This window comes from Spodoptera frugiperda, chromosome 7 (genome assembly GCF_023101765.2).
Source record: "Spodoptera frugiperda isolate SF20-4 chromosome 7, AGI-APGP_CSIRO_Sfru_2.0, whole genome shotgun sequence".
NCBI lineage: Eukaryota > Metazoa > Arthropoda > Insecta > Lepidoptera > Noctuidae > Spodoptera > Spodoptera frugiperda.
Window position 1 is genome coordinate 3,072,744 of NC_064218.1, and position 26,880 is coordinate 3,099,623.

General features: G+C 38.3%; 3 protein-coding genes and 1 long non-coding RNA gene across 9 annotated transcripts; 3 read left to right on the forward strand and 1 right to left on the reverse strand.

Moving 5' to 3' along the window:
• Positions 1-183: 183 nt before the first annotated feature.
• On the forward strand, positions 184-1,518 carry LOC118265946 (bis(5'-nucleosyl)-tetraphosphatase [asymmetrical]). The gene is made up of 3 exons (XM_035579248.2): positions 184-452; positions 736-821; positions 1,167-1,518. Exons 1-3 carry the CDS (start codon positions 341-343, stop codon positions 1,395-1,397), a joined length of 429 nt encoding a protein of 142 aa, XP_035435141.1. The 5' UTR covers positions 184-340; the 3' UTR covers positions 1,398-1,518.
• Positions 1,519-2,114: 596 nt separating this feature from the next.
• Positions 2,115-10,742, reverse strand: LOC118265944 (D-aspartate oxidase). Of its 6 annotated transcripts, none has more exons than XM_035579246.2 (2): positions 10,678-10,742; positions 2,115-3,422 (listed from the first exon to the last, which is right to left on the reverse strand). In XM_035579246.2, the coding sequence occupies exon 2, from the start codon at positions 3,402-3,404 to the stop codon at positions 2,394-2,396; it is 1,011 nt and encodes a 336-aa protein (XP_035435139.2). In that variant the 5' UTR covers positions 3,405-3,422; positions 10,678-10,742; the 3' UTR covers positions 2,115-2,393. The 6 variants fall into 6 exon arrangements, with proteins under 6 accessions (XP_035435139.2, XP_050550614.1, XP_050550616.1 ...); XM_050694657.1 differs by lacking the exon at positions 10,678-10,742 and adding an exon at positions 6,647-7,211 and having other exon boundaries at positions 2,115-2,839; XM_050694659.1 differs by lacking the exon at positions 10,678-10,742 and adding an exon at positions 6,588-7,211 and having other exon boundaries at positions 2,115-2,780.
• On the forward strand, positions 3,093-7,230 carry LOC126910832 (uncharacterized). Its single transcript, XR_007705400.1, has 2 exons — positions 3,093-3,223; positions 7,031-7,230. It is a non-coding gene; the product is annotated as an uncharacterized LOC126910832 (long non-coding RNA).
• Positions 10,743-10,991: 249 nt separating the features above from the next.
• Positions 10,992-26,871, forward strand: LOC118266438 (uncharacterized). Its single transcript, XM_035579900.2, has 21 exons — positions 10,992-11,214; positions 12,247-12,388; positions 12,838-12,938; positions 13,414-13,591; positions 13,923-14,051; positions 14,382-14,649; positions 14,971-15,140; positions 15,858-16,054; positions 16,675-16,819; positions 17,203-17,334; positions 18,104-18,240; positions 18,866-18,892; positions 19,333-19,500; positions 19,837-20,029; positions 20,635-20,778; positions 21,221-21,896; positions 22,371-22,651; positions 23,317-23,489; positions 24,076-24,210; positions 24,651-24,729; positions 25,705-26,871. Exons 1-21 carry the CDS (start codon positions 11,108-11,110, stop codon positions 26,056-26,058), a joined length of 3,936 nt encoding a protein of 1,311 aa, XP_035435793.2. The 5' UTR covers positions 10,992-11,107; the 3' UTR covers positions 26,059-26,871.
• Positions 26,872-26,880: the final 9 nt, after the last annotated feature.

Sequence of the window (26,880 nt, forward strand, 5' to 3'; positions counted from 1 at the left end):
GGATTTATATTTATTTGGACAAATATCTAAAATAATACGAAGATAATATTCAAATGATGATTGATATTTTAAATGACTGATTGATGAATAATGTTATAAAATAAGGTTGATTTTGTGAGCAGTCCTAGTTCATATTTCTGAACGGTTCTGAAGCAGCTGTAAAAAATGACATCTTGACATTGTTGACAAATGACTTGAAGTTGAAACTTCAAAAGTTCAAAATAAAGGCTATTTTATTTAATTTTACCACTTAATTAAATTATGTAAAAGCATAGGTTTTGGAAAGTTATAGAATCCCATATTAATATTTATAGTTATATTATATAAGCACTAATTTAAAATGTCTCCTAAGCGTGCAGCGGGATTGGTTATATTTAGGAGTGTAAATCAAGCAATAGAATTTTTGATGTTACAAACTTCTTATGGAGAACACCACTGGACCCCACCTAAGGGTAAATAATCATATTCATCAATATTGCACAGTCAGAAGTTAAGTGAATACCTACTTGTCGTCCGTTGTGTTTATTTTTCGCACCGTATAGTCAACGAAAGGCCAACCTATTCTGCCTATTACCATAAAACCGGCTTAAGTTGGAAAGTGATAAGTTACGAACTACACCTACAACTTATCTTTATGTATACTAAAAATAAAGTTGGTACACTTACAACTATAGTTATTTTTGTACTCCATAAATTCAGCAATTTTTGCATTTAACAATGCACCTAATTTTTCAGGTCATGTTGACCCTGGAGAATCGGATTGGGTAACAGCTCTGAGAGAGACGAAAGAAGAAGCTGGATTGTCTGAAGAGGATTTAGAAGTAAGTAGATCTTTATTTTCAGCCATGATCATCCTACTACAAGGAAAAATTCTCAAATGATGTACCTATATCATCAAATCTATGAATGAAAGTATGATTATTGTTGAATATTTTATTGTATTGAAAGGTCAAAATAATTTATTTTTGACTGATAGATTATCCTCTTGCATACTATTCTATAATCAACCTTCCCTGGAATTTTCAGGTTTACTTTTTTTAAAGAATAATCTTACAAACACATGTTTTTTACCACAAGAAGTTACAAGAATACAAAAATTACCTTTTGTGCTTCCACATAATTTTAAAGCATACAATTAACTTTCTAATAATTTATTTCTTTTACAGGTGTACAAAGATGTGACAAAAGTATTAAACTACAATGTCAACAACAAACCTAAAGTGGTTGTGTACTGGCTGGCAAAGTTGAAGAATCCAGAGACTAAAGTACAACTGTCAGATGAACACCAGGATCTAAAATGGCTGCCATTAAGGGAGGCACAGGACATAGCTGGTTATGAAGACATGAAGGAGTTATTACTTGAATTTAATGAGAAAGCCAAAGATTTGTCTTGTTGATACAGCAAATATACTTTGGTTATGTAAACGGGAGTTCACATTCTAAAGTTGATATTAATAAGCTATAATTAGTGCAATATGAACTGAAAGATTTATAGAATAAAGATTAAATTTAAACATCTCACTTTGTATTACACTAACTTATGTTATTTCATTATGTGCGAGAATGAAACTCCTGTGACATGTTGCACAGTAGGCAAACACTGCATCAACCATGAAGTCATCATAAACTTCAAAGGGTCTAAATAATTGAGCTTTTTTTTTGCGGGGTAAAGTCATCCAATGACTTCTTCCGCCTTGGGCGAGGAGAGAGGGAGTGTCAGACTCTTACTGACTAAACTACCGCGTTCCTACTCCTGCTCATTGGAGCCCTGGTAAGCCCGGTAGGTAGTCCGCAGCTCCGGAAATAATTGAGCTTACACTAACTTTTCGTAAAATCGTAATTTATGTTGGGTGATGCCCAGTCCGATCCCATAGCCGAAAATTAGGGTTCAAACTCTAACATTCTTTTTTGAAGGAGAATGTCATTCTAAAGCTCCTCCCGCCTTGGGTGAGGCGAAAGGAAATGCCAGTCCCTTACTAAACACCACCCGGTAAATACCCGGGAAAACTTAATAGTTTTCCTCGAAGTGGAACCAAACCTTGTAGGTGCCTGAATTTTCATTTTGCTGCATTCATTTTGCACAAGCGAAATGAAAAATAAATAAAAAACCAATGTTTATGTCATACTACTGTATTATTGACGTAATTAAAAAAATAACATCATTCCATTCTATCAGGTCGGTAAGAACCTACCTACTTCTGACAACGATAAGTTTATTTACAACTTGCCTGTGCCGACGACTTTGTTACCTACTGTCTAGAATAGGTACTCGATATTATTTATTAAAATTCATAACTTTGTTCAATAGCTTCTACTTTGACATTTGTACTTATTACCTACGTTAAATTACGCCACTGTAAGAGCTATTTGGCGATATTAAGATTATTAAAGCTCTAAAGTTTGTTCCTTACATTACTACGCAAGAAATTTAGACCCATTTCTACTGCATCGATAGCGGTGCCCGGCGCAGTCGCCACTCCATTCCCACCGTGCCCGTAACAATGCACCACTTTCAAACCATCAATCAGCTCAGGCTCCACTCGCACTGGCGATCTATGAGGCCTCAGACCTACTTTATGCGCAACGACCTCCGCATTTTTCAAATCAGGAAGAAACTCGCAACAACGCTCCAATATGGCAGCTGCGTCGTACTTGCAATAATTCAAATTATAACTGTCATAACCCCTTACCCCACCCAATGTGACCACCCCATTCAGACCCGGTATAATATACGTATCATAATCCCCATAAAATGAGTATTTAACCCAGGGAGCTTTGACCTTTATCACTTGTCCTCTTATGGGCACTAGATCGTAATCATTACATAAGTATTTCGCACCTAAACCCGCACAATTAAAAACAAGGTCGTAATTTGAGAGTGACGCAAAACTCTCCACTTTACCGCGTTTCAGTTGACCGCCCCTCTCGACTATTATTTTTCCCATCCATGGCAAATAGCGCTCGCTTTCGACTTTCAATGTTGACAAGTAGGATCCGAATTTGGTTCCTTCAGGTCCCATTTTGAGTTCCTCTTTCGTAGCAGGACGATAGATTGGCACCAAATCTTCGATAAGATGATTTCTAGTGACATGGTAGTTTTCCTTTGAAAATATATAACACCCTAATGGCATTACACCCATTTTTTCAGCGTCGGGGGTCTTGAGAATATCTTGCCAGAACTGCCATGAGTCATTCAGCCATTTTTTAGTAATTTCATTAGTGGGTCCCTTAAAACTTGTGCCTGGTTTGAAGATACCAGCGGCAATGTCACTGGTAGTGTCTGCTGAGTACTGTTCGGCTATGACTGTGATGTTTGCGTTTCTGAGTTGGTCTTGAAAGAGTTTGGCCACTGTCGTGCCGATCACTCCTGCGCCGATTACTGCTATATTTGGATTGTCCCGCATTTTGGATATTGGAGTTTCCTGTGGACAAGTTATAATATTAAACCTAACATTACCGTATTATACACATTGTTTACTCCCAGTAGGTATGTATTGACTCTATTGACTCAGTAGGTATACACAGAGACCTCTCCAAGTGGCTATAAATCGAGGAATTTATATAAGTACTATTCTCTAAATTACTAAATAATTAATGTAAATATATCTACGCAGAAAGAAAATATCAGTAGGTACCTATGGTTTTATTTTTCTAAATAAAAAGCTACTGATACAATTGGACATAGTACGTATTATAAAACTTACCAAATAAATGTTTAAAAACACAGGATTGAACACAAGCACTGGTTATTAATGGACTGAATAAAATAATACTGTTGACTGCCCATTCCGAGCATTTAAACGTGAATTGAGTTAATTAATTTCAAAACACATACACGTTGTTGCGTCATCTTGTGTAATATCTAAACTTATCAAATATCTTAGCAACAGGGACTATTCCTCACTGGAGATATTCAATGTAGGTGTAGCAAATATGATCAAAAATTCGGGACAAACAAGTTAGCGCAATCATTACCTATCTATGTAAGTGCTACCCTAGTTAGATATAAACCGGTTAAAGTTCTATTAACTCGTGACACCCAAGGGCAAAGTATGAAAACAAATGCCTATTCAATTCAATAAAATTAAGATCTTAACCCATGGTATGTCCAAGCCATGGTAGCGAGGGGGACTGGGATGCCGTCTCCTCCTTCTGCGAAGCAGTCATGCTATCAAAGGATTCGGGCGTGAGAGAACGAACCTCCTCACGCCCCAGCCGTTAGTGCACTCTGGACGTCGGGGACCTATCTCCGGCCACCGTAAGTGCGGGCCTGCGGACGGCGAGCAAGGGTAGTTCGCCGCCCGACCAGAACCAGACTTTTAAGTTCCGCGCGCGCCTATTAAGCCCTCAGACCACCACAGACGGGGCCCAGTAGGGCTGATGCCTGATCCGGAGCTGCGGACTACCTAGCGGGTTTACCGGGGCTCCGGCTCGAAAGGCAGGAGAAGGAACGGGATGGTTTTTAGTCAGTAAGAGTCTGACATTCGCCTCGCCCAAGGCGAGAAAAGTCATTGGATGATTTTCTCAAAAAAAAAAAAACCCATGGTATGTCGGAGGACACGGTGGAACATACGGTTGCGGTCTGCCCTGCGTGGGCTGAGCACCGCCGTGTCCTCAGGGATGTGGTCGGCGACGGCGCCCTCTCGCGTCCGGCACTGATACAAGCCATGTGCGGAGCGAGGGGGACTGGGATGCCGTCTCCTCCTTCTGCGAAGCAGTTATACTAGCTAAGGAGGAGGCGGGGCGCGTGAGGGAACGAACCTCACGCCCCAGCCGTCGCGAGAGACACTCCGGGCGTCGGCAATGTGTTTTCTATTGTGTCTTATTATAGCAGCATACGAAAGGTTAAGCCATTTTCCAAGGACGAATCAATCAAGAAAAGACTAATTTCCTTGTCAGTTGCAATAGGTTTTGATTACTAACTTACGAAATATCTCCAATGCTAAATCAATGAATCGATAATAGTGTTCGTCAATCAGAGTGGCAATGTGAAAAGACCCTTAGCCGATGACAATATTTATTTTATCACATAGTTCTCCATCAGGCGACTATTAAGATAGGATTTAAGCGATAATCAATAAACATTACGCCACTCCTTCTTTTAGAAAGATAGTGGCATTTTTAGAATAGTTATAGAAGCTACAAAATACAAATAGTACCTAAATTCATAATAGATAGAAAGTAGTGGGCTGGACCAAAGAGTACCTATATAAACTTGTTATTAAAAAGTATCGGCTTGTACTTATTATTCTGTGGTATCGGGTCTCTACTAGTCTGAGAGGTCTAAAACCAAGTAGAAAGCGCTTCGCTTCAAGCTTCTTTATGCAAACTGCTAGAGAGTGGAATTCGTTGCCGGAGTCTGTGTTTCCTGATGGGTATAATCTGGGTATCTTCAAAGCCGGAGTGAATAGGTTGCTTATGGGCAGACGAGCTCCATCGTAGGCCGCATCATCACTTACCATCAGGCGAGATAGCAGCCAAATGTGGACCCATCAAATGTATAAAAGGCCTACAATAAAATCGTGTTAAAATAGCATCTTTGAATTTAGTAACACCTTTACCTAGTTGTGTCCACTATGGTTTTACAGGGCCTGATTCATGACAGACAGAAACTCTGGATAGGAGTCTTTCAGATTCGGTTCAGTTCGGTTATTCTGTAACTTTTAATTCGAAAGATCGAAGGGAACTCGATCGCGGTCCGCCATGTAGGTATTAATTGTAAGAATAATCTCGACTAACGACAGGCGAAAATGCGATTGAACTCACTTCGACCTTTTGAATTGAAAATTACAGAATCTCTTATGTCTACCCTGGTTACCCATTAAGTTGTCCGTGGCTCTCAGTGAAGCCAAACCTTGTATTTGCTTGACTTCTTAAAAGTAAGTAAAAAAGCAACAATCAAAATAAAAAATAAATAAAACACCAATGTTTATGTCATACTTATCTACTGTTTATTATTGAACAGTAGGTAATTGTATTATTGACGTAGTTATAAAAATAACATTATTCCATACTATCAGGGAGGTAAGAACGTACCTACTTCTGACAACGATAAGTTTATTTACAACTTGCCTGTGGCGACGACTGCTTATGTCTAGAATACTCGATATCAAAATACATAACTTTGTTCAACAGCTTCTACTTTGACATTTGTACTTATTACCTACGTTAAACTACGGTACTGTAAGTTTATTAAAGCTCTAAAGTTTGTTCTTAACGTTACTACGCAAGAAATTTAGGCCCATTTCTACGGCATCGATAGCGGTGCCCGGCGCAGTCATCACTCCATAGCCACCGTGCCCGTAACAATGCACCACTTTCAAACCATCAATCAGCTCAGGCTCCACTCGCACTGGCGATCTATGAGGCCTCAGACCTACTTTATGCGCAACGACCTCCGCATTTTTCAAATCAGGAAGAAACTCGCAACAACGCTCCAATATGGCGGCTGCGTCGTACTTGCAATAATTCAAATTATAACTGTCATAACCCCTTACCCCACCCAATGTGACCACCCCATTCAGACCCGGTATAATATACGTATCATAATCCCCATAGAATGCGTATTTAACCCACGGAGCTTTGACCTTTATCACTTGTCCTCTTATGGGCACTAGATCGTGATCATTACATAAGTATCTCGCACCTAAACCCGCACAATTGAAAACAAGGTCGTAATTTGAGAGTGACGCAAAACTCTCCACTTTACCGCGTTTCAGTTTACCGCCCCTCTCGACTATTATTTTTCCCATCCATGGCAAATAGCGCTCGCATTCGACTTTCAATGTTGAAAAGTAGGATCCAAATTTGGTTCCTTCAGGTCCCATTTTGAGTTCCTCTTTCGTAGCAGGACGATAGATTGGCACCAAATCTTCGATAAGATGATTTCTAGTGACATGGTAGTTTTCCTTTGAAAATATATAAGACCCCAATGGCATTACACCCATTTGTTCAGCGTCGGGGGTCTTGAGAATATCTTGCCAGAACTGCCACGAGTCATTCAGCCATTTTTTGGTAATTTCCTTAGTAGGTCCCTTAAAACTTGTCCCTGGTCTGAAGATACCAGCGGCAATGTCACTGGTAGTGTCTGCTGAGTACTGTTCGGCTATGACTGTGATGTTTGCGTTTCTGAGTTGGTCTTGAAAGAGTTTGGCCACTGTCGTGCCGATCACTCCTGCGCCGATTACTGCTATATTTGGATTGTCCCGCATTTTGGATATTGGTGTTTCCTGTGGACAAGTTATAATATTAAACCTAACATTACCGTATAATACACGTTGTTTACTCCCAGTAGGTATGTATTGACTCAGTAGATACACAGAAACCTCACCAAGTGCCAATAAATCGGCCTGACTTATAACTAATTGACTATTGTCATGGAATTAATAGACGAATTCTCTAAATTACTAAATAATTTACGTTAGTGTATCTACGCAGAAAGAAAATATCAGTACGATTTTATTTTTCTAAATAAAAAGTTACTGATATCTACGTTTGGACATAGTATTATAAAAACTTACCAAACAAATGTTTAAAACAGGATTGAACACAAACACGGGTTATTAATGGACTGAATAAAATAATACTGTTGACTGCCCATTCCGAGCATTTAAACGTGAATTGAGTTAATTATGCGATTCAAAACACATACATGTTGTTGCGTCATCTTATGTAATATCTAAAATTATCAAATAGGGGCTATTCCTCACTGGAGATATTCAATGTAGGTATAGCACATACGATCGAAAATTCGGGACAAAATTTGTAAGTGCTATCATTACCTATTTATGTAGGTAAGTGCCAAGTGCTACCCTAGTTAGGTACCTATAAACTTTTAAGTTCTATTAACTCCTGACTCCCAAAACCAGGGTATGAAACGAATGCCTATTCAATTCAACAAATTTAAGATCTTAACCCATGGTATGTCGGAACGCAGATCCACGCGAGACACAATGTGTTTTTTTATATTGTGTCTTTAAACCAGCATACGAAAGGTTCTCTACGAAAGCTCTTCTTCAAGGACGAATCATTAAAAAACATTTTAATTTCCTTGTTTTTTGCCATAGGATTTGTTTACTACATAACTTACGAAATATCTCCGATGGTAATTTAATGAATCGAAATAGTGTTCGTCAATCAGAGTGGCAATGTGAAAAGACCCTTAGCCGACCATAATATTTATTTTATCACATGGTTCTCCATCAGGCGACAATTGAGATAGGGTTCAAGCGAAAATCAATAAACATTACGCCACTCCTCTTTTTTAGAAAGATGGTGGCATTTCTAGAATAGTTTTAGGAGCTACAAAATAGGGCAAGTGACCGGTTGTGGCCATCGACCCCTTTGTGGCCATTTGGGCCTTCAAATATTCATAATATGTAGTTAGATAATAGTGGGCTGGACCAAAGAGTATGTAAACTTGTTATTAAAAAGTATCGGGTCTCCACTAGTCTGAGAGGCCTATTTCCATTTTCTGATGATGAATTCAGACTTCCTAAATGCTAATTGCTTACATTAAATTTCATTGGATCGACTGTGTGGTGACAATATAGGGAGACTGGGGACACTTGATCCCCAGGGAGACTTGATCCCTTGTCAATAAATCGATAAGCACACGGTATTTTTATTTTAAATACTGAAAATATTGTTGCCTTCACTCGTTGTGTATGGCTGAACGTAAATTTGACGGTTCACAATCGACAACTTCAGAACAGTGGTGCCATTTTGTTTTCGCCAGGTGAAAATATTTTTCTGTGAGTATTTAAATCATTATCTTTAGTTATTATTAATTATAAATTAGTAACCACATTCTAAACACTAGAAAAGTTGTTAGTTGAAGTTTGTATTGATGAGTTTTCCTTCTATTTACGTCTTTATTTCTTTAACAAAAATTTGGTTTTTGAAAAAAATCAGCTCCGGGTACACTTGATCACTGCGAGCGCGGGTAGATTTGATCCCGGGATCAAGTGTCCCCTATTTTATTATTGGTTATAGATTGCTCAGTATTTTTAGATGGAAGGAAAATGCCGAGAACGTACAAACCTAAAGAGGGCGCTAAGAAACGCATACCCATAGACAAAACAAAACTTGAATTAGCGGTTAAAGAGATTTTGAAAGGAAACACTATCAAAGGAACTGCAAAACTTTATGATGTGCCTTTGATGACACTAAAAAGATACGCCAGAAAACAACAACGACAGCCAGATGTTAAAATATCCTATAAACCTGACTATAGACAATCCAAAGTTTTTGCTGAAGAAGAAGAGACCGAGTTGGCTAAATACTGTGAAAAGGCAAGTAAACTTCACCATGGCTTGAACTCAAGTAGCGTGCGGAGGTTGGCGTACCAATTTGCTGTAGAAAATAATAAACCAGCTGACAAAATAAGTAAATGGAGTAACAATATGGCTAAACAAAAGTAAGAGAAAGAGTTTTAATAAGGACCCACTTAGTAAGGACTGTTATTACTAAGACTCAAATTATCTTTAAGTTACCAAATAAAATAATACAAACATTGTAAGTGTTGATTTTTGTATGTTTATATGGTTAAATAAACAATTTTTATATTGTAAAATGCATTTATATTATTATTTTATAATGACGTAGGTACACTTGTTCCCCTGTAATCAAGTCTACCCTACACAAGGATCAAGTCTCCCAGCATAGGGGACACTTGATCCTTTTGTAGTGTCGTAGAAAAACTAAAAAAAAAAAAATACTAATTATTAATTAATTCCATAATCTGATAATGCACAAAGTTAGGTGAATAGTTATTCTAGGTAGTCACCAAAACTTTTCTGAAAACCATTATCACAGACTAAGATATGAGCAAAAAACTTAAATGGGGATCAAGTGTCCCCAGTCTCCCCTAGGGTACCTACAAACTCTACACATGTTACCCATGTGACCCCAACGTCCTGCGTGTGTCGCAAGGGCCAAGGCTGACTAAAGGACTATTATTTAACAGCAGTAGCAGCGCTCTTTGAAAACCTGATCCTTTTAAACTGGGACTTCAAACACGTTTGCCAAGCGTGGAAATGGAGATTATGGAAGACCCCTCTTTTGTAGAGGATACATTGTCCAGTGTAGGACTCTAAGCCTCATGGGCTGTTGGTTCTGTCGTTTAGATGTTCGAGCAGTTTCTTTAGTCAAATATAAAATTTATTTAGTAGCAGCTTAAGCTTTCCATTAGGCGTAGGTAGTGGGTGTAGGTATTGTCTATAAAGAATTATAAACAAAGATTGCATAACAATTACAAGTCGACTACGACTTAAACACTCGCCGAACACTTGTTACACAGCTGCTGTTTGTTTCTGGTTGACCTCTAAATCTGTATTTTTTATGTCTACGTTATGTTATTGTACCTACAGATACCAACCTAAATTAAGTACTTAGTTTAGATATTCTATAAATAGATAGATAATCAAGTACCTATATATTCCCAAAAGTTAATAAACAATTCAGTGACATTTTTATTTGTTTATGAATAAACTATCATTATCTAGAAACATGAAAAACACCCATTACGTAGTTAGCGTATCTCAAAACTCATGGGAAGGTTTATTAGTAAATGTTTTATTCCGCTTATCATAAAAGTACTGATTTTTACAGGCATAACACCTAAAGTCTGTTAGAAAATAATAAGTGTTATTTCATTTACGCTTCACGGCTACCTACCTTCACATAAATTACGGCAAATCTATAATGTAGATACTACGCCGCGCTGTCAAGCAAGTCGTTTGATAACAGGTTGATAACGTTTATAAACACGATGAAGCTATTGATCGGTATCTTAAATTAAGTTTTTGTTTAAAAAATTTAGATATTCTTAATAAAATAATATTTATTATGTACTGATTTATTTTTACAAAATAAAAAATTACATATTTATTTTTAAAATAAAAATGCAATTACATTTTTAGCACAGGTAATAATTTAGTTTTTTAGGTTAGCAACCCAGAATACAGTTCAAACTTGAAATGACACTGACAGTAGCTGTATTGTTATCATTTCGTCTTGTGGGTTTGTTGACCATGGTGTTTTTATACTCAGTTTGTTCGAGTTAAAGTTATTTTCACGAGAATCTTAAAGTAAAGAAATACTAATCATGAATAAAAGTGGACCGAGTACAAAATCTGGACCTAATGAAAGTGCAACAAAGGACAATAATTCCGTAAAAACAAAAGGAAAAGTTCGCGGGAAGAAACGAAAACGGTAAGAAATTCTATGTTTACAAAATTAAATGTAATATTATGGCATTGCTTTATTTTAGAGCGCTGATATAAATACCTTTTAAGATTTCTAGAAAACAGAAGGCCTCTGCATAATAATATGGTATTAATGGTGTAAATAAAAACATGGTCTTTTTAATGAAATTTAAATTACCAGCATGGTATTAAAACTTGACGAGAGGACACTCGTCACGCTATAGCGCAAAGGCACCTAGCTATATATGTAGACTATTTAGTAGTATATACAAGCCAAATAAAAAATCATTTTTTACAATAGTCTATAGAAGTGGCAACTTAATAAAGTTGACTTACAACTCAAACTGTTTTAAGCTACAGTAGCAATTAAGCAAGCCCATCTTATCAAGACTTTATTGTATAAATCTTTCAACTAATTGTATAAATCTTTCAACTAACCCCATTATTGATCAGATAAGAAATGTCTTCCGGAACTGCGGACTGTCTAGCATGTTACTGGGGCTCCAGCTCAGTAAGATTCTAACACTCTCTCTCGTCTCTCTCAAGGCGAGAAAAGTCATTGGATGATTTTCTCCCTTCAAAAATAAAGCCTCATAGTGCCAAAGTCAGAGATATTAGATTAAAAGTCCTTGTGTTGTGTTCCATATTCAATTCAATCGTCCTAAAAAGCTTGTGTATCTTTTTTTATATAAAAAACCATCACCCCACTAGGATTTTATCCTGTGTCGTGGCTGTCATTACAAACATACAAGTTCATTCACATACACATCACACCCAAACCCAAAACAACAATTTGTGCATCAGAGTTGCTCCATATGGGAATCTGTTACAAGTTACTGACAGCCGGCCACCGCACTAACCATGCAGTCTTGTTAGTTACCCAATCACTTGATGTGATTGAGTAACAAATGGAAGGGGGCCCAGCTGAAGGGGGAACCCTTCAGGCAATAAAATTTGAAACAGGGTTAGATTATGGTCTGGAATAACTAATAGATGAATTGTCTATTAAACATACTTTTTAAATTAATTTTACTTTCAGGTCGATTAGTGACACTAGCAGTGAACCAAGCAGCGAACATGATGTCATATTACCAGAGAATGCTGCAGATGTGGACAGAAGTCTTCATGCAGTCGCCTTAAAGAATAATCTAGATGAAACTAGTGTTAGGAAAATTATTAAGGTAACCTATTTACTTTATTTTTATATCAAACTAGCTAACCTGGCGAACTCCATTTCGCCAGTAATCATTTTATGTTTTCCTGCTTTTCTCATCAATTTTTCGGAATTTTCTTTGCTATAAACCTCACGGAGCCGGAGACCTTTCCAACAAATGCAAAACCGTTGTATAGCATCAGGAAGGAAAACTTGACTTATTTTTACATATTAGATGAGATTCTAGAATTTTAAGTAAGTAGTTATAGATTAGTAAGTCGCAATTGCGACTGTCGGACAAGGGGTCTTGGGTTCGATTCCCGAGTCGGACAAAGCATTACTGGGCTTTTATCGGTTTTTCGAAAAAAATCTCAGTAGTAGCAGGGAGCCTGGAATGGTGCCCAGTATATGGCAATAGGCTCACCCCCTATTGCATGGGACTAATAAACTATAATTATTTGTATATTATATTTCCAGAAAGTAGTCACAAATGATCGAGTGCTGGCTCTAGTCAAGATGCGTGAAGAAGAAGATTCTGGCCCTGAGGAGCGACCGAAACTAACAAGAGCAAAAGTCAAGTAAGTTCATATAGTTTTTTTATGGTATAAGCCAGTAAACAAGCAGATGGATCACCTGATGGTAAGAAATCGTCACTGCACATGGGCACCAGAAACACAAGAACTTCTCAAGTACATTGCCAGCCTTTTGAGGGTTAGGAATTTAAGGATTGTTGGGAAAAAAGGGATTGGCAAGATTGGGAAGGGGTTAATTGGGCATCTGGTAACCTCAATCACACATTGAAACACAATGTAGTTTCACCATAATGTTTTATACGTAGAAATTACGCAATTAGCTCCCATTTCTAATCTTTTCGTTCAACACTCGATTTATCTCAGAATTTATTTCTTATACGACAAAATAAAAAAATACATGTCTAATATTTTTTTCATTACCTAACTGACGGATTAAATAGGTTTTTTAATAAAATACCCCATCATCATCCATATTATGTCGCTGAAATGAAGATAGATGACATTTTATTAAATTTTTCAGGGAACTAATGAAAGTGTCCCCTAAGACAACAACAGCTTGGAACTTGGAGAATCTGGAGCTGACTCCGATCAAGCACATTCCTGTGAAGACCAGGCCTGAAGTGAAGGCCCTCATCGCCCAGGAGTTGCCGGAAGATGAAGATGATGAGGAGTATGAGCCCACTCATGATGATGTGCCTGTAAGTGAAATACTTTTATACTATTTATAAAATCAACTTTATTACTGTTGTATTTAGAACTAAAATTGTACTGAAAAATAAGTTCAAATTCACTTAAAGATCATCTTTTGTTTATGTAACTCTTGTATTAATATCAATCACAGGGTTCTTAAACTTAACTGTTCTTTTAATAAATTTAATAGTAATGAACATTGTAGATGGCGCTACTGTCGAGTTAAGTCAACTAGGCAGATAATGTGACAAGATACTACTAATGTTTATTGCTTGTATAAAGTATTAAACAAGAAATTACATAGAAATACTACAATTAACGATAATTTCCCATCTCCAGAGCGATGACGATCAAGGGTTGGAGTCGTGCAGTGACCTGGACTCCCAGCCGAGGACTCCAGCGACACCGCACAGCCAATGTACTTCTAGTCCTAAAGTTGTCAAAGATGGACCTTTCAAAGTGCCACAGGTATGTTATATCAATGTTTACAGTTCACAGTACAGGCCAGTCTGGAGATAGCGGAGACGCCCGAGACACGTATGTCCACCGGGTCCTCTCCTCCGACCGCGTCACGATGGCGTATGCATGGCATTTTTTTGCTAAATAGCAGGGCAGCCTTTGCAGCTAGCTACAAAGGCATTAAAAGAACTGTGTAACATAACGTAAAGACGTCGTGTGTCGCGGAATGCTGCTCATGAATATGAGCCTCTAGCATGGCCTGAAACTAGTCGAGTTCCTCGTCAAACAGTTACATGAGTAAGCCGATGATATAATAACCATATAACATTTATTTAATAGGACATCACAACTCCTGCTCGAAGAAAATTAGACTTAGAGGAAGAAGCAACAATAGCACTCCGTACTCGTTCCAAGCTGAGTCTGTCCTCTACGTCCATAGAGCACATAGAGAGGAACTTCGTCCCTCCCGACGACATCCCCATGCCGGCAGTGGACGACCTCTGGAACCAGTTCTTAAACGAGTGCCTCAACCCAGCCTCTACTTCCAAGAACGAAGATGATGACGAAACCGATCCTGAGTATAATGTCGCCGCTGATCCGGATGCGCGTGAGTTGATTTTATTTGATTTTATTTATTAGGGACACATAAAGAGTTACATGTTTATATTTAAAATATAACTTATTACATAATTATGTTGGTAAACGTATAACCCACACCAATGTCCTCGGATTAACAATTATTATTAGCATTAGATATTTTTAGCATTCGATAGTCCTTTTATCGAGAAAAACATCACGCTACGTATTTAATAATGTTTACTTGCTTTGCTTGATTTATTTTAGTTTTGAATCATGATAAAAATTACAAGTTACATTTTATTATAGTTATTTTATGCGTATTTATATAAACTATTATTCTAATTTACAGAAGACGAAGATGAGGAAGCATTGGGACAGAGTATAATAAAGATATCTAAGAAGGAGCTGAACGATCTGATCACGGAGCTGTTCAACGTGATGCCGGAGCCCACAGGCGACGAGGTACTCTTGGCAGACACCCTCGGCAACACTGTGTTCACTGACCATAGCCAGGGAGCGGTATGTATAGCTCAATTATTTATTCAAAAAATATCTTACAACAAACTACACTTAGACTGCACGATTGGCGCGGTGGCTAGGCAACTGGCTGCTGCGCAACGTGTAGCGGGTTCGATTCCCGCACGGAGCAACTCTTTGTGTGATCCACAAATTGTTGTTTCGGGTCTGTGTGTCATGTGCATGTGAAATTGTATGTTTGTAAACGCACCCACGATACAGGAGAAAATCCTAGTGTGGGGGAAAGTAAAAAAAAAAAGACTGATTACTGGTAATGAAGCGAAAGAAGTATGTATATAGAATCGTAGCAATTGGCGGTCCGTTGTCTCTGCCTACCCACATGGTGAAGCTAAGTATGTATGTAAACTTTGTCGTAGTCGGTCACCCAGCCCAGTCCAGTAGGTTTAAGTGAGGGCCATCCGTATATGTACGAATGGGCCGGCTCGACCGGAGTGATACTACCCTAATGGAAATCTACCATGCAACAATAGATATGTTGTGTTTTGCCGTCTAAGTGAAATTACCGGAGGCCCAATTCTACCATCCCCAATCTCCCCAACCGCTAAATCCACATTCCTTAAATCCCTACCCCCAAAACGCCAGAAACGCACTTGTAACTCTTCTGGTGTTCCGGGTTTGCATGGATAACGCCGATTGCTTACCATCAAGTGATCCGAATGAAACAATTAGATAAAACTATTAATCTTTCTTGGTCATCAGGTATCCGGTCGTTGGGAAGGCAAGCAAGAGCCCCACTCAGACGATGAAAGTACAGACAGACAGAAACTGTCAGACAAGATCACTTTTGAGAAGAAAAAGTACTGTAAAGTTTCCATTGGAAAGAGAGAACCAATGCAGAGCGAGACGGGAGACAAGACTAATCAAAGGCCCATAAATATAGCTCCTAAACCAGCTGGGTAAGTCATATTTTTACATGGTAAACATCAAGCTATCCAAAACCCATATAAACTATCCATCGAATTTGAGTAAATGTCACACAAAGCGAGACCATGATAAACTTGACTTTGTGTAGCTCGATTTGATTTTTTTCTGTGTATTTATTACAAATTACTGCATGATATTAACATTACAGCTGATCAGCCCCTATTGATCATAGTGTAATGTTTAGTCATGTTTATGTTAGAAATAAAAAAATAAGGCAGGTTTTCCTTCCTGACGCTATAACTCTAGAACGTACCAGCCGATTTCCACGGTTATGCATTCTTTGGAAAGGTCTCAAGCTCCGTGAGAAGCAAAGATAATTCAAAAACTCCGCCACAAGTCATTATTGTACGCGGACGAAGTCGCGGGTAAATAAATATCGTGCTATCTCTGTCATTTTATAAAGAATTGAAATTGACAGAACTAGTTTTGAGAGCGTCTTAAAATTGAGTAGAGTTTGAGTATTCGGGAATTAGTTTTATAGTAATTAACTTGCCTCAATAAATAGGCTATCCGATAAGAAAATATTTTTTCAATTCGAATAAGAAATTTTGGAGATTTATGCGTTTAAATGACGATGCTGTTTATCCCCCAGTGTACCTACAGCGAGTCTGGACACCACCATTGAGGAGGTGGAGATTCCAATCCTGTCTGCCAGCGCTCCACTACTGCTGAAGAAGAACGTCAAGACGGTGCAGCGGACTGAGGTGATACAGATTCAAATCCAGCCCGGAGAGTGTGTAAGTCTAATTTATGCTAAGATACTTTCTACATGTAGGATTTAGTTGTTGATAGTTGTTGGTTTTACGAGATGATCTGATTTATTTCAAACTACACTAAGGGCTCATAGTCTTAAGCAGTATTATACGATGATGTTACAAAACGTCATTTTAATTGTAATTATGCGTAGTATTTTAAAACGAAGTCGCTTTCCACTATGTATCCCAATGATATTAAAAACTACGCCACGGGTTTTTGATGCGGTTTATTTAATATATAAGTAGAGTGATTAAAAAAGACGGTTGTTTATATTGTTTTACTCCGAATTTAACGTGTACAAAGACGCAGGCAAAAGCTAATGTGAATTGAATTTGAATTAATTTAATTGTGATATCCGTTGTAGTTCCTCCCGGAGCAGGTCCAGATCCTGCAGCAGCAGCTGCGGCAGCACGTGCAGCTGGCCACCTCCAGCTTCCTGCAGCTGTACGTGCATCCCATACACTGGGGGTTCGCCGCCAAGTATAGGGAGTACCTGGTAAGTAGTACCATAGTTATATATACCGTATAGACAAACCTTTTATGACTTAACTAGCTACTTCCGCGCGGTTTCATCCGCTCTGATTGACTCCTATTGGTCATAGCGTGATGTTTTATAGCCTAGCCTTCCTCAATAAATGCACTATTCAACACAAAAATAATTATTCAAATCGGACCAGTAGTTCTGGAGATTAGCGCGTTCAAACAAAAAAACAAACAATCAAACAAATAAACTCTTCAGCTTTATAATATTAGTATAGATTAAAACCACATATTTGTCATCTTTATATAGGCCCAGTAAATAAACCAAAATGTGCATTTTTCTCTTTGAGCTAATTTGAACAATCTTGACAAATACGGCATTGCAACAGCCGCGCCACATATCTAAAGAGTATGTCGTTAATAAATTCTCAGTACCTAGTACGTACTACTAAGTAGGTACAGAGAATTTTCGACGATGCGGAACCAAATATATTTTCCGCAACCGGACACTAGTCTCACAAATAATTATACGAAGTAATCACTCTTTTTGTTATATTCCAATTCATAAAATTGTTGTAATTTCAAAAAAATACTTCTATCGATGAACGTACTTTAATAGCTTCATTACAATGCGCGGTTACAAGTCTTCTACACACCTAGTAAGGAAAGGTAGTCATATTTTTCAAACAACTAAGCAGTGTGACAATCTTTACACAATAGACACAGTAGTGCCAACCATGTAATTATATTGATAATCACAACAATAATTATAATTTATTTTACAGGAAACATTTTCAAAGATGGTAGATTCGAATCCCAAGTCCGTAGCGGACGTGTGCAACCTGAAGCCGGCGCTAGAGCTGGTGAACACGTGGCAGGCCACCATGTCGGAGAACACGCCAGAAAACAGGGCGATGATCGAGTGAGTCATACATACATCTTATATTAAACAATCTTTATATTAATATAGATAAGTGTGGGAGAGCCCGGAGTTGCGGACATCGTTAATAGTTACCGGGGCTCCGGCTCAAAGCAGGAGTAGGAACAGGGTGGTTTTTAGTCAGTAAGAGTCTGACACTCCCCGTCTCCTCACCCAAGGCGGTGAAGGCACCCAAGACAGTGGATGATTTTCCCCCTTAAAAAAATGTGTGGTAGAGCTATACTTTAGCACGAAAGGGCCGGCTCGACCGGAGTAAGCAAGGTTAACGGAGGCCCAACTACCCCCTCCCCAATCCCCGATTCCTCAACAAACCTTAAATTCCTGGCCCCCAAAACTCCGACAACGCATTTTTAACGCCTATGGTGTTTCAAGTGTCAAAAAAGAACAACTTCAAAAAATGAGATTTCTCAGTTTGATTGTATATAACTGTTCTAAAATTGTATGCCACGGCTTTAATGAGAGGTAGTGTTGTGTTTATAAATTACAATAGTGAAGAAAGCCCTCAAGCACTTTGCTGCTATAATTATCAAAAAACACCAAAAACACAATACATATTACTAGACTGGAAACCATATTTTTTCTAATTTTCATAACTTTTTTTTTCCAGATTCATTCAAAAACAATGCGATCGAACGTAAGTAATTTTTTTTCACAATTCCGTGAAATGATTGGGAAAAGCAGTAATTTCACGCAAGTAAACCGTTAACCGTGACCGTTTCAACCAGCTATTGCCGCTCGGCTTCATCGGCGCTAGCCTATTGATCGTTGTGTTTATAGCATAGGCTATAAACACTTATATCGTAGTCCATTTATCGAGGAAGGCTATAGAGCCTTAGAGACATAAAAGTAATTATTCAATTAAGCCCAATCACGGTCCGTTATGTCATTGGTTGTGAGAATAATCTCGACAAATGTCAAGCGAGCTGACTTCGAAAGATCCAAATTCACAGTTACATAATAGCGTAGCTATTGATTCGGAGATTATACCGTTCAAACAAAGAAATAAAGTCTTTAGCTGATTAATTTAGTATGTCTCACTACAGTTGTAAAACAAATAACATTACTTTATTGCAGCCGCCAACGCGGGCTGAACAAGAAGCTGTACGTGGGCGAGTTCCACGAGACGTTCCTGAAGGTGGTGGCCAACAGCCCCGTGTTCCTGTACCCCTACCTGCTGCCCGCCATGCCCTTCCGGGGGGACCTCACCAACAAGCGCTTCTGCTACCTCTACTCGGAGGACGCGTGAGTTGTTCATTTGGAAACTATGTACTTTATTAATAGGTTTGTATTAAAATGCTTGGGAGACTAAGCTACGAAATAAAATTTTCTAATATAAATAGCCAAGTTACTACTTAGATCATCAGCTAACAGTAAAATTCCCATTAAAATTGGTCCAGCCATTTCAAAGATTAGCCGAAACAAACAGAAAGACAGACGAAAATTGTAAAAAATGTTATTATGATGTCGTATGTATATGCATGAAGTAAACGAAACTTCCGATTCGAGAACCGGAGTAGACCTACAGGAATCGTGAAAATCCGTTCGTATTTCGTTTTGTTATATTTGTACTATCCGCAGGCTGATAGCGCTGGGCCTGTGCGAGTTCTACGAGTACGTGCGCGGCGGCGTGGCGCGGCGGGCGGGGCGCGCGGGGCTGGCGGCGGCGCTGCGCCTGCTGGCCCGACATCTGCTGCCCTGGCTGCCGCCCTCGCAGCTACTGGCGCATGTCCACTATATACGGCGCAGCGGGGACAAGGACAACCCCATCTATGTAAGATATACACCATTTTCTTAGCTAATGTTCTAACTCCCCCTTCAGAGGCCCAATTCCCCCCTTCCCAATCTTCCCAGTCCCCAATTCCCCAACAACCCTTAAATTCCTAACGCCCAAAAGGCCAGCAACGCACTTGTAACGCCTCTGGTATTTCAAGTGTTTTCGGTATATTTACCGACGTGTTCTATATAAAAAGAAAAATCTGATATGAACTTTTACTGTATCTTCGGCGCGAATGCGAAACGAAGCCGGCCCGGCTCGACCGGAGTTATACCACAACCGTCGACCGCACAAAAAACCGATGTGAAATCAACGCAAACGGTGTTTGTGGGTACCGGACGCCTAATTCGAAGATTAAAAGGCTTTAATATTATGCTAATACTAACCATTTTTTTCTTACTTCTTACTCAAAGACATATTTTAATGATTACTTAAACTACGATTCTGTATCGAAAACAATTGCTAAGAACTGGGTTATGTAACCATAATGACTCTGAGTACGGCGGTTACTGTTTAACGAACTAACTTCACTAATTCCAAGCCACATTTCGTGTGCCAATCGAAAAATGATTTTTGTATTGAACATGGTTATTTGTTTCCAGCAATACCTGACGACGGGTATAGTCCACCCGGTGCAGCACAAGTTGCTCCCGTTCAGTCCCCAGATGTCGCTGTACGAGCACCCCGAGCACGAGGTGCCACGTATCTGGCTGCGGTATCTGGCCAAGACTAGCAAGCGGTTCCGGGTGAGTCAAATAGTATATTATAATAGTACTAGTGACCTGACCCAGCTTCGCAAGGGTGCTATGGTGATATATTATGCATGTGTTATACATAAAAAGCTACCTCTTGAATCACTCTATCTCTTTAAAAAAGATGAATTAAAATCCGTTGTGTAGTTTTAAATATTTAAGCATACAAAGGGACAGAGAAAGTGACTTTGTTTTATACTATTTAGTGATGTTAACTATTATTATTTAATCTATACCTATGTATATTATAGTACGCATTGTTTTTACGAGTAATGGTTCATTATTTGAGTGAACCTGTTTATAAATACAGAACTATTCTTTATTCCATCCCACTATACAGAATTTCTAAAGTAAAAACCCTCAATAATACTAAAAATAACCATCTAACACCACTTCAATTTACCGACAAGACGTTAACAAAAAATATTTTTTTCAGAGTTATTTGATGAAACGAACGCAAAGTACAGGCGTGCCCGCCGCAGGGGTCGACATTAACATAGGCAACGCGCTAACCGCACCCACTAAGGAACCTCTACCAATAGATTTCACGGACAAAATAGTCACAAACTCTGCAGGACACAATGCGACGCCAGCGCCCCCACAGGAGAAATTCGACATACAAATAACGGAGAAATCTGGCGAACCAAAGATATATAATCATTTGTACAAATTCATGGAGACTAGTACCGGGCCTTGCCTTGTCCTTATGCCTTCGACAAACACGTACACAGTTAACTCTATACAATCAGTTGCTACTACGACCGAAACTAACCCTAACAGTACACAAGACCCAAGGGACGTCGCACCTAGAAATTTACAAACAAGAGAAGTCAGAGACCACTGCGCTTGTTGCATTAAACTAAGAAAAATCTGTGACAGACAGACACGTATAACAGATTACTTTGGCAAGAAATTAAAGCCAAAATGTGATTGTAAGGATAGGAAGTATCCTAGAGTATCGAATAAGTTGATATTGTTAGTGAGAGCTATGAAGTATACGCGCGCGCACGCGATGCAGATGCTTCAGTACAAGTTACAAAGTCTACTTCGTGCCAAAGATAGTAATAGTAAACTAGACTGTGATACTAGTTGTAATGATATTGATGATGTTGGTAAGTTTCTCTATATATTTTATACTAGTTTCTGCTTCTGACTTTGCTCGCGTTCCCGTGGTACAAAAGTATACTTTCATCTGAGTCACCTCATGCCCTGTCTGTATACCAAATTTCATCAAAATTCAGTTCATTAGTTTCAGCGTAATTTTCGGACAAATATCCAAACAAACTTTTGCATTTATAATATTAGTGTGATTTAATTTTAATTTTTTTGTTTGTCTGCCTAGTCTAATTGAAATAAATGAATTTGATATATTTTTATAATAACTATCGTGAGACATAATAAATTAACTAAAAATCACGGTTTATTCACGTAAATTAATGGAGAAAAAAACAGTTGGCTGCTGCACGCTGCTCTTGATGAAGAGTCCCTCTGTGACTCGAAACTAGTAGAGCTTTTCTCCATTAATTTACATAAGTCAACCATGAATTAAATGATTTTGAATTTGAATCATTAATTATTTTTTACAGTTGCCGTAACAAAATTCCAATTGAACTTGCTAATGCGGACCTCAGTGGCCCGAAACCCAGGCATTAAGAGGAAAGTATACAAACTGTTATACAAATTCAAGCTACACGAAGATGATCCCGTAGAACTCGCCGTCAATATGGACAAAGCCTTGGGAAGCGAACTACTTGACCTCTACAAAGAATTCCTTGGGTTCCTGACACCCGAACAGGCTGATAGAATTGATGCTTTCAAAGATTATTTCATTAGCAACTGTTTGATGAAGTTGGTTGAGAAAGTCGAGGTGAGTAATGGTTTCTTAATTATTATTTCTTTTCTTTAATTAAAAGAAGTTGCTAGGCTTTTCTCCTGTGTAGTGGGTATGTCTACAAACATACAAGTTCAGATACACATGACACCCGATACAACAATTTGTGGGTCACATAAAGAGTTGCTCCGTGCGGCAATCGAACCCTCTACACGTTGTGTGGCTGCAGATTGCGCCTGCCAACGCGCCAATCGTGCAGTTTATTATTATTTTTGTGTGTAATACCTGATTGTTGTGAATCTTTTTATTGTATTACTAGCTGCTTCCGCGCGGTTTCACTCGCCCTGCTTGGCTCCTATTGGTCACAGCGTGAAGTTTTATAGCCTATAGCCTTCCTCGATAAATACACTATTCAACAAAAAAAGAATTATTCAAATCGGACCAGTAGTTCTGGAGATTAGCGCGTTCAAACAAACAAACAAACAAACAATCAAACAAACAAACTCTTCAGCTTTATAATATTAGTATAGATTTCAATATTTTATTTTATTGTTTTAAAATATCTTATTGTAAACACAACATGATTATTATCATCAGACGTTAAATAGATTAGATATTCGAGTGCACTCGACTAATTTCAAGTCATAATCATGTAACTCAACAGTGTTTAATATGTTATTCAACTAACAAAAATGTTTTAGGAGCAAGTGGCAGACTTAGCGAGGAGACATACGATTTTGGCAGAGATACACAAAGTGTTTGTGAAGAGCTTGTCGACTGCGTGCGAACTGTGTACCGGGATACTGGGCACACTGCGCGGTTACCCGGACCTAGCCAGATATGTCTACTCTCTGTTCCCACATCGGAAAGTCGGGTAAGTTATTTATATACAGTGTTTTACGACAAGGTACTATAATCTTTAATATCTAATAATGATATTTATCTTCTGATTTATTTCGTTGCGGAGTACAAAACAGTTCTTTATGCCCCTATTTTTGATGACGGGGGAAACCTTCTAAAGGCGCCTAGCTTTTTAGGGGAGATAGACTAGGGATTGTGGATTTTTACCTCACTAAAACCACCCCGGTGGCCTCCTTCAGCACCGATAAGGGGCACAGAGTCCTCACATATCTTTTTTTTTGAGGCTGGAAAATCATCCAATGACTTCTCCCGCCTTAGGCGAGGCGAGAGGTAGTGTCAGACTCTTACTGACTAAAAACCACCCCGTTCCTACTCCTGCTTTTCGAGCCGGAGCCCCGGTAAACCCGCTAGGTAGTCCCCTATAGTAGTCTAGGTATCCCTAGGATCTTTATGCCCCTGAGACTTGATTTTTTCCATGAATTCGTAGTTGTATCTACGGTACACTGAAAACCACTATATGGATATATTTATTCCCAACTAGCTTGCACGCTACACTATGTTTCTCGAGACGTTTTCCCCACTCCATTTAATTCTTTCAGGTCAGAAGAACCACCATTACCAGCTCAGAAAGAGCCCTCGCTACCTGCAAATACAACGGCGCAGGAGACCATGTGCGAAGACAGCGTCGTCACGGAGGGAAACACCATCAACTACGAGGCTGATCAGTCTATGAGGTGAGACTGAAAGCTACTGTAGATAAAGCTAAAGATTTTTTTTATTTATTTGTTGTTTGTCGTCCAATAAAATAGTCTGGAATTGGCAATAGACTTTATAATTAAAACTATTACATCCACGCCCATATATTCTACAAGCGAAACGCCCCAGCTTCGCATAGGTGCAATGGTGATATATTATGCATGTATTGCATGTATTATACATATAAATGTTCCTCTTTAATCACACTATCTGTTAAAAAACGGCATCAAAATCCGATGCGTAGTTGTAAAGATTTAAACAAGATTTACAAAGGGCCACAGAAAGCGGCTTAGTTTTATACTATGTAGTGAAGATAGTCGATTTCTTCGTATCATTTCTGTCTTATTTACAACTTCAGACAGTGAAAGTCAAGGTAATACAAAAATATATTGTAAAAACCTTTCTCTTATATTTTCAGTGACGGCGACGACAATGGTGACAACAGAAGCGGCTCCGAAATACTTAGCAACGACATCCAGCATGTACCTATTAAAATTGTACGTAATTTCTATATTCAGCTTCTGTGTCTTGTATAAATAATGAGTAAACTGTGAACTTAACAATTTCAGTAATGTTTGAAAAGAAATGGCAACGGTTTTAATATTTAATATTTAAATCGGTTTCATTCAGAAGTTTTCTTTAGTCGAGTCAAGTCTGTATAAAATTGTAAAATTATTACTGACTAGCTTCTGCCAGCGGCTTCAGCCGCGTTCCCGTGGGTATAAAAAAAGTAATTTAAAAAACTAAAAAACCCGACTGCGTTTCTTTATAACATGAAAATGAAAAAACCCTAAAATAAGAATACAAGAAAAATTTAAGCAGTCGGGACCCATTCTAAATATTATGAGGGCACACACGGCTGGCTTTCTAGAATGGGTCCCGACTGCTTAAATTTTTCTTGTATTCTTATTTTAGGGTTTTTTCATTTTCATGTTATAAAGAAACGCAGTCGGGTTTTTTAGTTTTTTAAATTACTTTTTTTATTTTATATTCTTTTAGTTTTATTATTTATTATATTTTGATATATCTAGTGTCACTCTCACAGTAAATACGAATCAAACGACCCCTATCAAGCTGAAATCCATCGAGTCGTTCAGGCTAGAGAGTGAGCAATATTCGAATTTGGCGCCAAAAATCCGCCATTTTGATTTTATTATTATTTTGATATATCCAGTGTCACTCTCACAGTAAATACGAATCAAACGACACCTCTCAAGTCAAAATCCATCAAGCCGTTTAGGCTGCAGGGCGTGCCAAACAATTATACATACATACATACATACATACATACATACATACTTACATACATACATACTCTCGAAAAACATAACCCTCCTTCTGGCGCAGTCGGGTAAAAAGTATCCTGTCTGTATACCAAATTTCAGCGTTATTGACGGACAAACATCCAATAGTATTATTTTTTTCTAAAAATAAACATTCACATTTATAATATTAGCATGATAATATTACAGGAAACTGGAGAAACAACACAGTACGTGACACCAACGTCGGAGAATCAGAGCGTAGCACTCGTAGTTACCGTCAGCAAGACTGAGGTGCAGGAGTTCAATGACAGCTTCAACTCTTCAATGAGGCTCACATACGACGACGGAGTCAAGATAGAGAGGCCCGAGTGGAAAAGAGACGAAGATAAATTAATATTAGAAGTATTAAAAGAACATTTGTCCCCGGAAGAGAGGCAGGATAAAACCATTCTAGAAATATTTGATGAGAAAAATATCGTTAATATGATCGCTGAGAGTTTGATGGACAAAACTAAGGATGATATAACAACTCGGATGCTGTATCTGTTGCAACTCTGTTGAGTCATAGCCGGGACACACAATGCATCTTAGCACGAATATTATACTAATACGATTATTGAAATGCATTAAAAACATCGAAAGTCTTATGAAGGTAAGCGTCCACAGGTCCGCATCGTACGCATTCCTTATGGCATCATCAGTACGCATCGCATGTAGGCATTGCTGATGATGCGGTGCGTACGATGCGGATCAGTGGACGCAGTTGTATGAGTTTCTATACAAGACCAACTAAAATCCGTTGCGTGCGGTGCGTACGATGCGGGCCTGTGGATGCTTACTTTCACCGTTCCATGGCACCGATGATGCCATAAGGAATGCGTACGATGCGGGCCTGTGGACGCTTACCTATATACGCCCTAATACTAAAACGGTACTCAATTTTAAGTTATTGTACTAAAATGTCGAGATATCAGAAATATGTATTTTTCTTCTCCTTATTTCTTTCTATTTTGTATTTGTGTCTTTTTTTAATGTCTTAAAATCAAGTGGTGTTTAATAATATAGTATAGGTAGTTTATGTATATTTTATATATTTACTATGCTATTAGTGCTATCTGTGAAGGGAATAGGGAAGATGACTAATTATTATATTAATATCAGTCTTGTAAATTATTTTAAATTTAAAACACGAGACACGTATTTTTAATGTTATTATGGAAACTAATACCTTTGACGACATATTGATTTGAAATATCGTGTGACGTCACTTCTAGGTACATTTTATAAGTAGAAATTACGTTTTAGCTCCCACTCCTAAAGTTTGATTCGTGTCATTTAAGTATTGTTTTCTTATAGGACTAAATAAAAAAATAATCGTGTCTA

Excerpts from the sequence above, each read along its gene's own strand:
- LOC118266438 (XM_035579900.2), top strand. The coding sequence starts at position 11,108 with ATGAATAAAAGTGGACCGAGTACAAAATCTGGACCTAATGAAAGTGCA. Across the intron at positions 11,215-12,246 it reads CGCGGGAAGAAACGAAAACG|GTCGATTAGTGACACTAGCA; the intron begins GTAAGAAATTCT and ends TTTTACTTTCAG. Across the intron at positions 16,055-16,674 it reads ATAGCTCCTAAACCAGCTGG|TGTACCTACAGCGAGTCTGG; the intron begins GTAAGTCATATT and ends TTTATCCCCCAG.
- LOC118265944 (XM_035579246.2), bottom strand. The coding sequence starts at position 3,404 with ATGCGGGACAATCCAAATATAGCAGTAATCGGCGCAGGAGTGATCGGC.
- LOC118265946 (XM_035579248.2), top strand. The coding sequence starts at position 341 with ATGTCTCCTAAGCGTGCAGCGGGATTGGTTATATTTAGGAGTGTAAAT. Across the intron at positions 453-735 it reads CCACTGGACCCCACCTAAGG|GTCATGTTGACCCTGGAGAA; the intron begins GTAAATAATCAT and ends CTAATTTTTCAG. Across the intron at positions 822-1,166 it reads TGTCTGAAGAGGATTTAGAA|GTGTACAAAGATGTGACAAA; the intron begins GTAAGTAGATCT and ends TTTCTTTTACAG.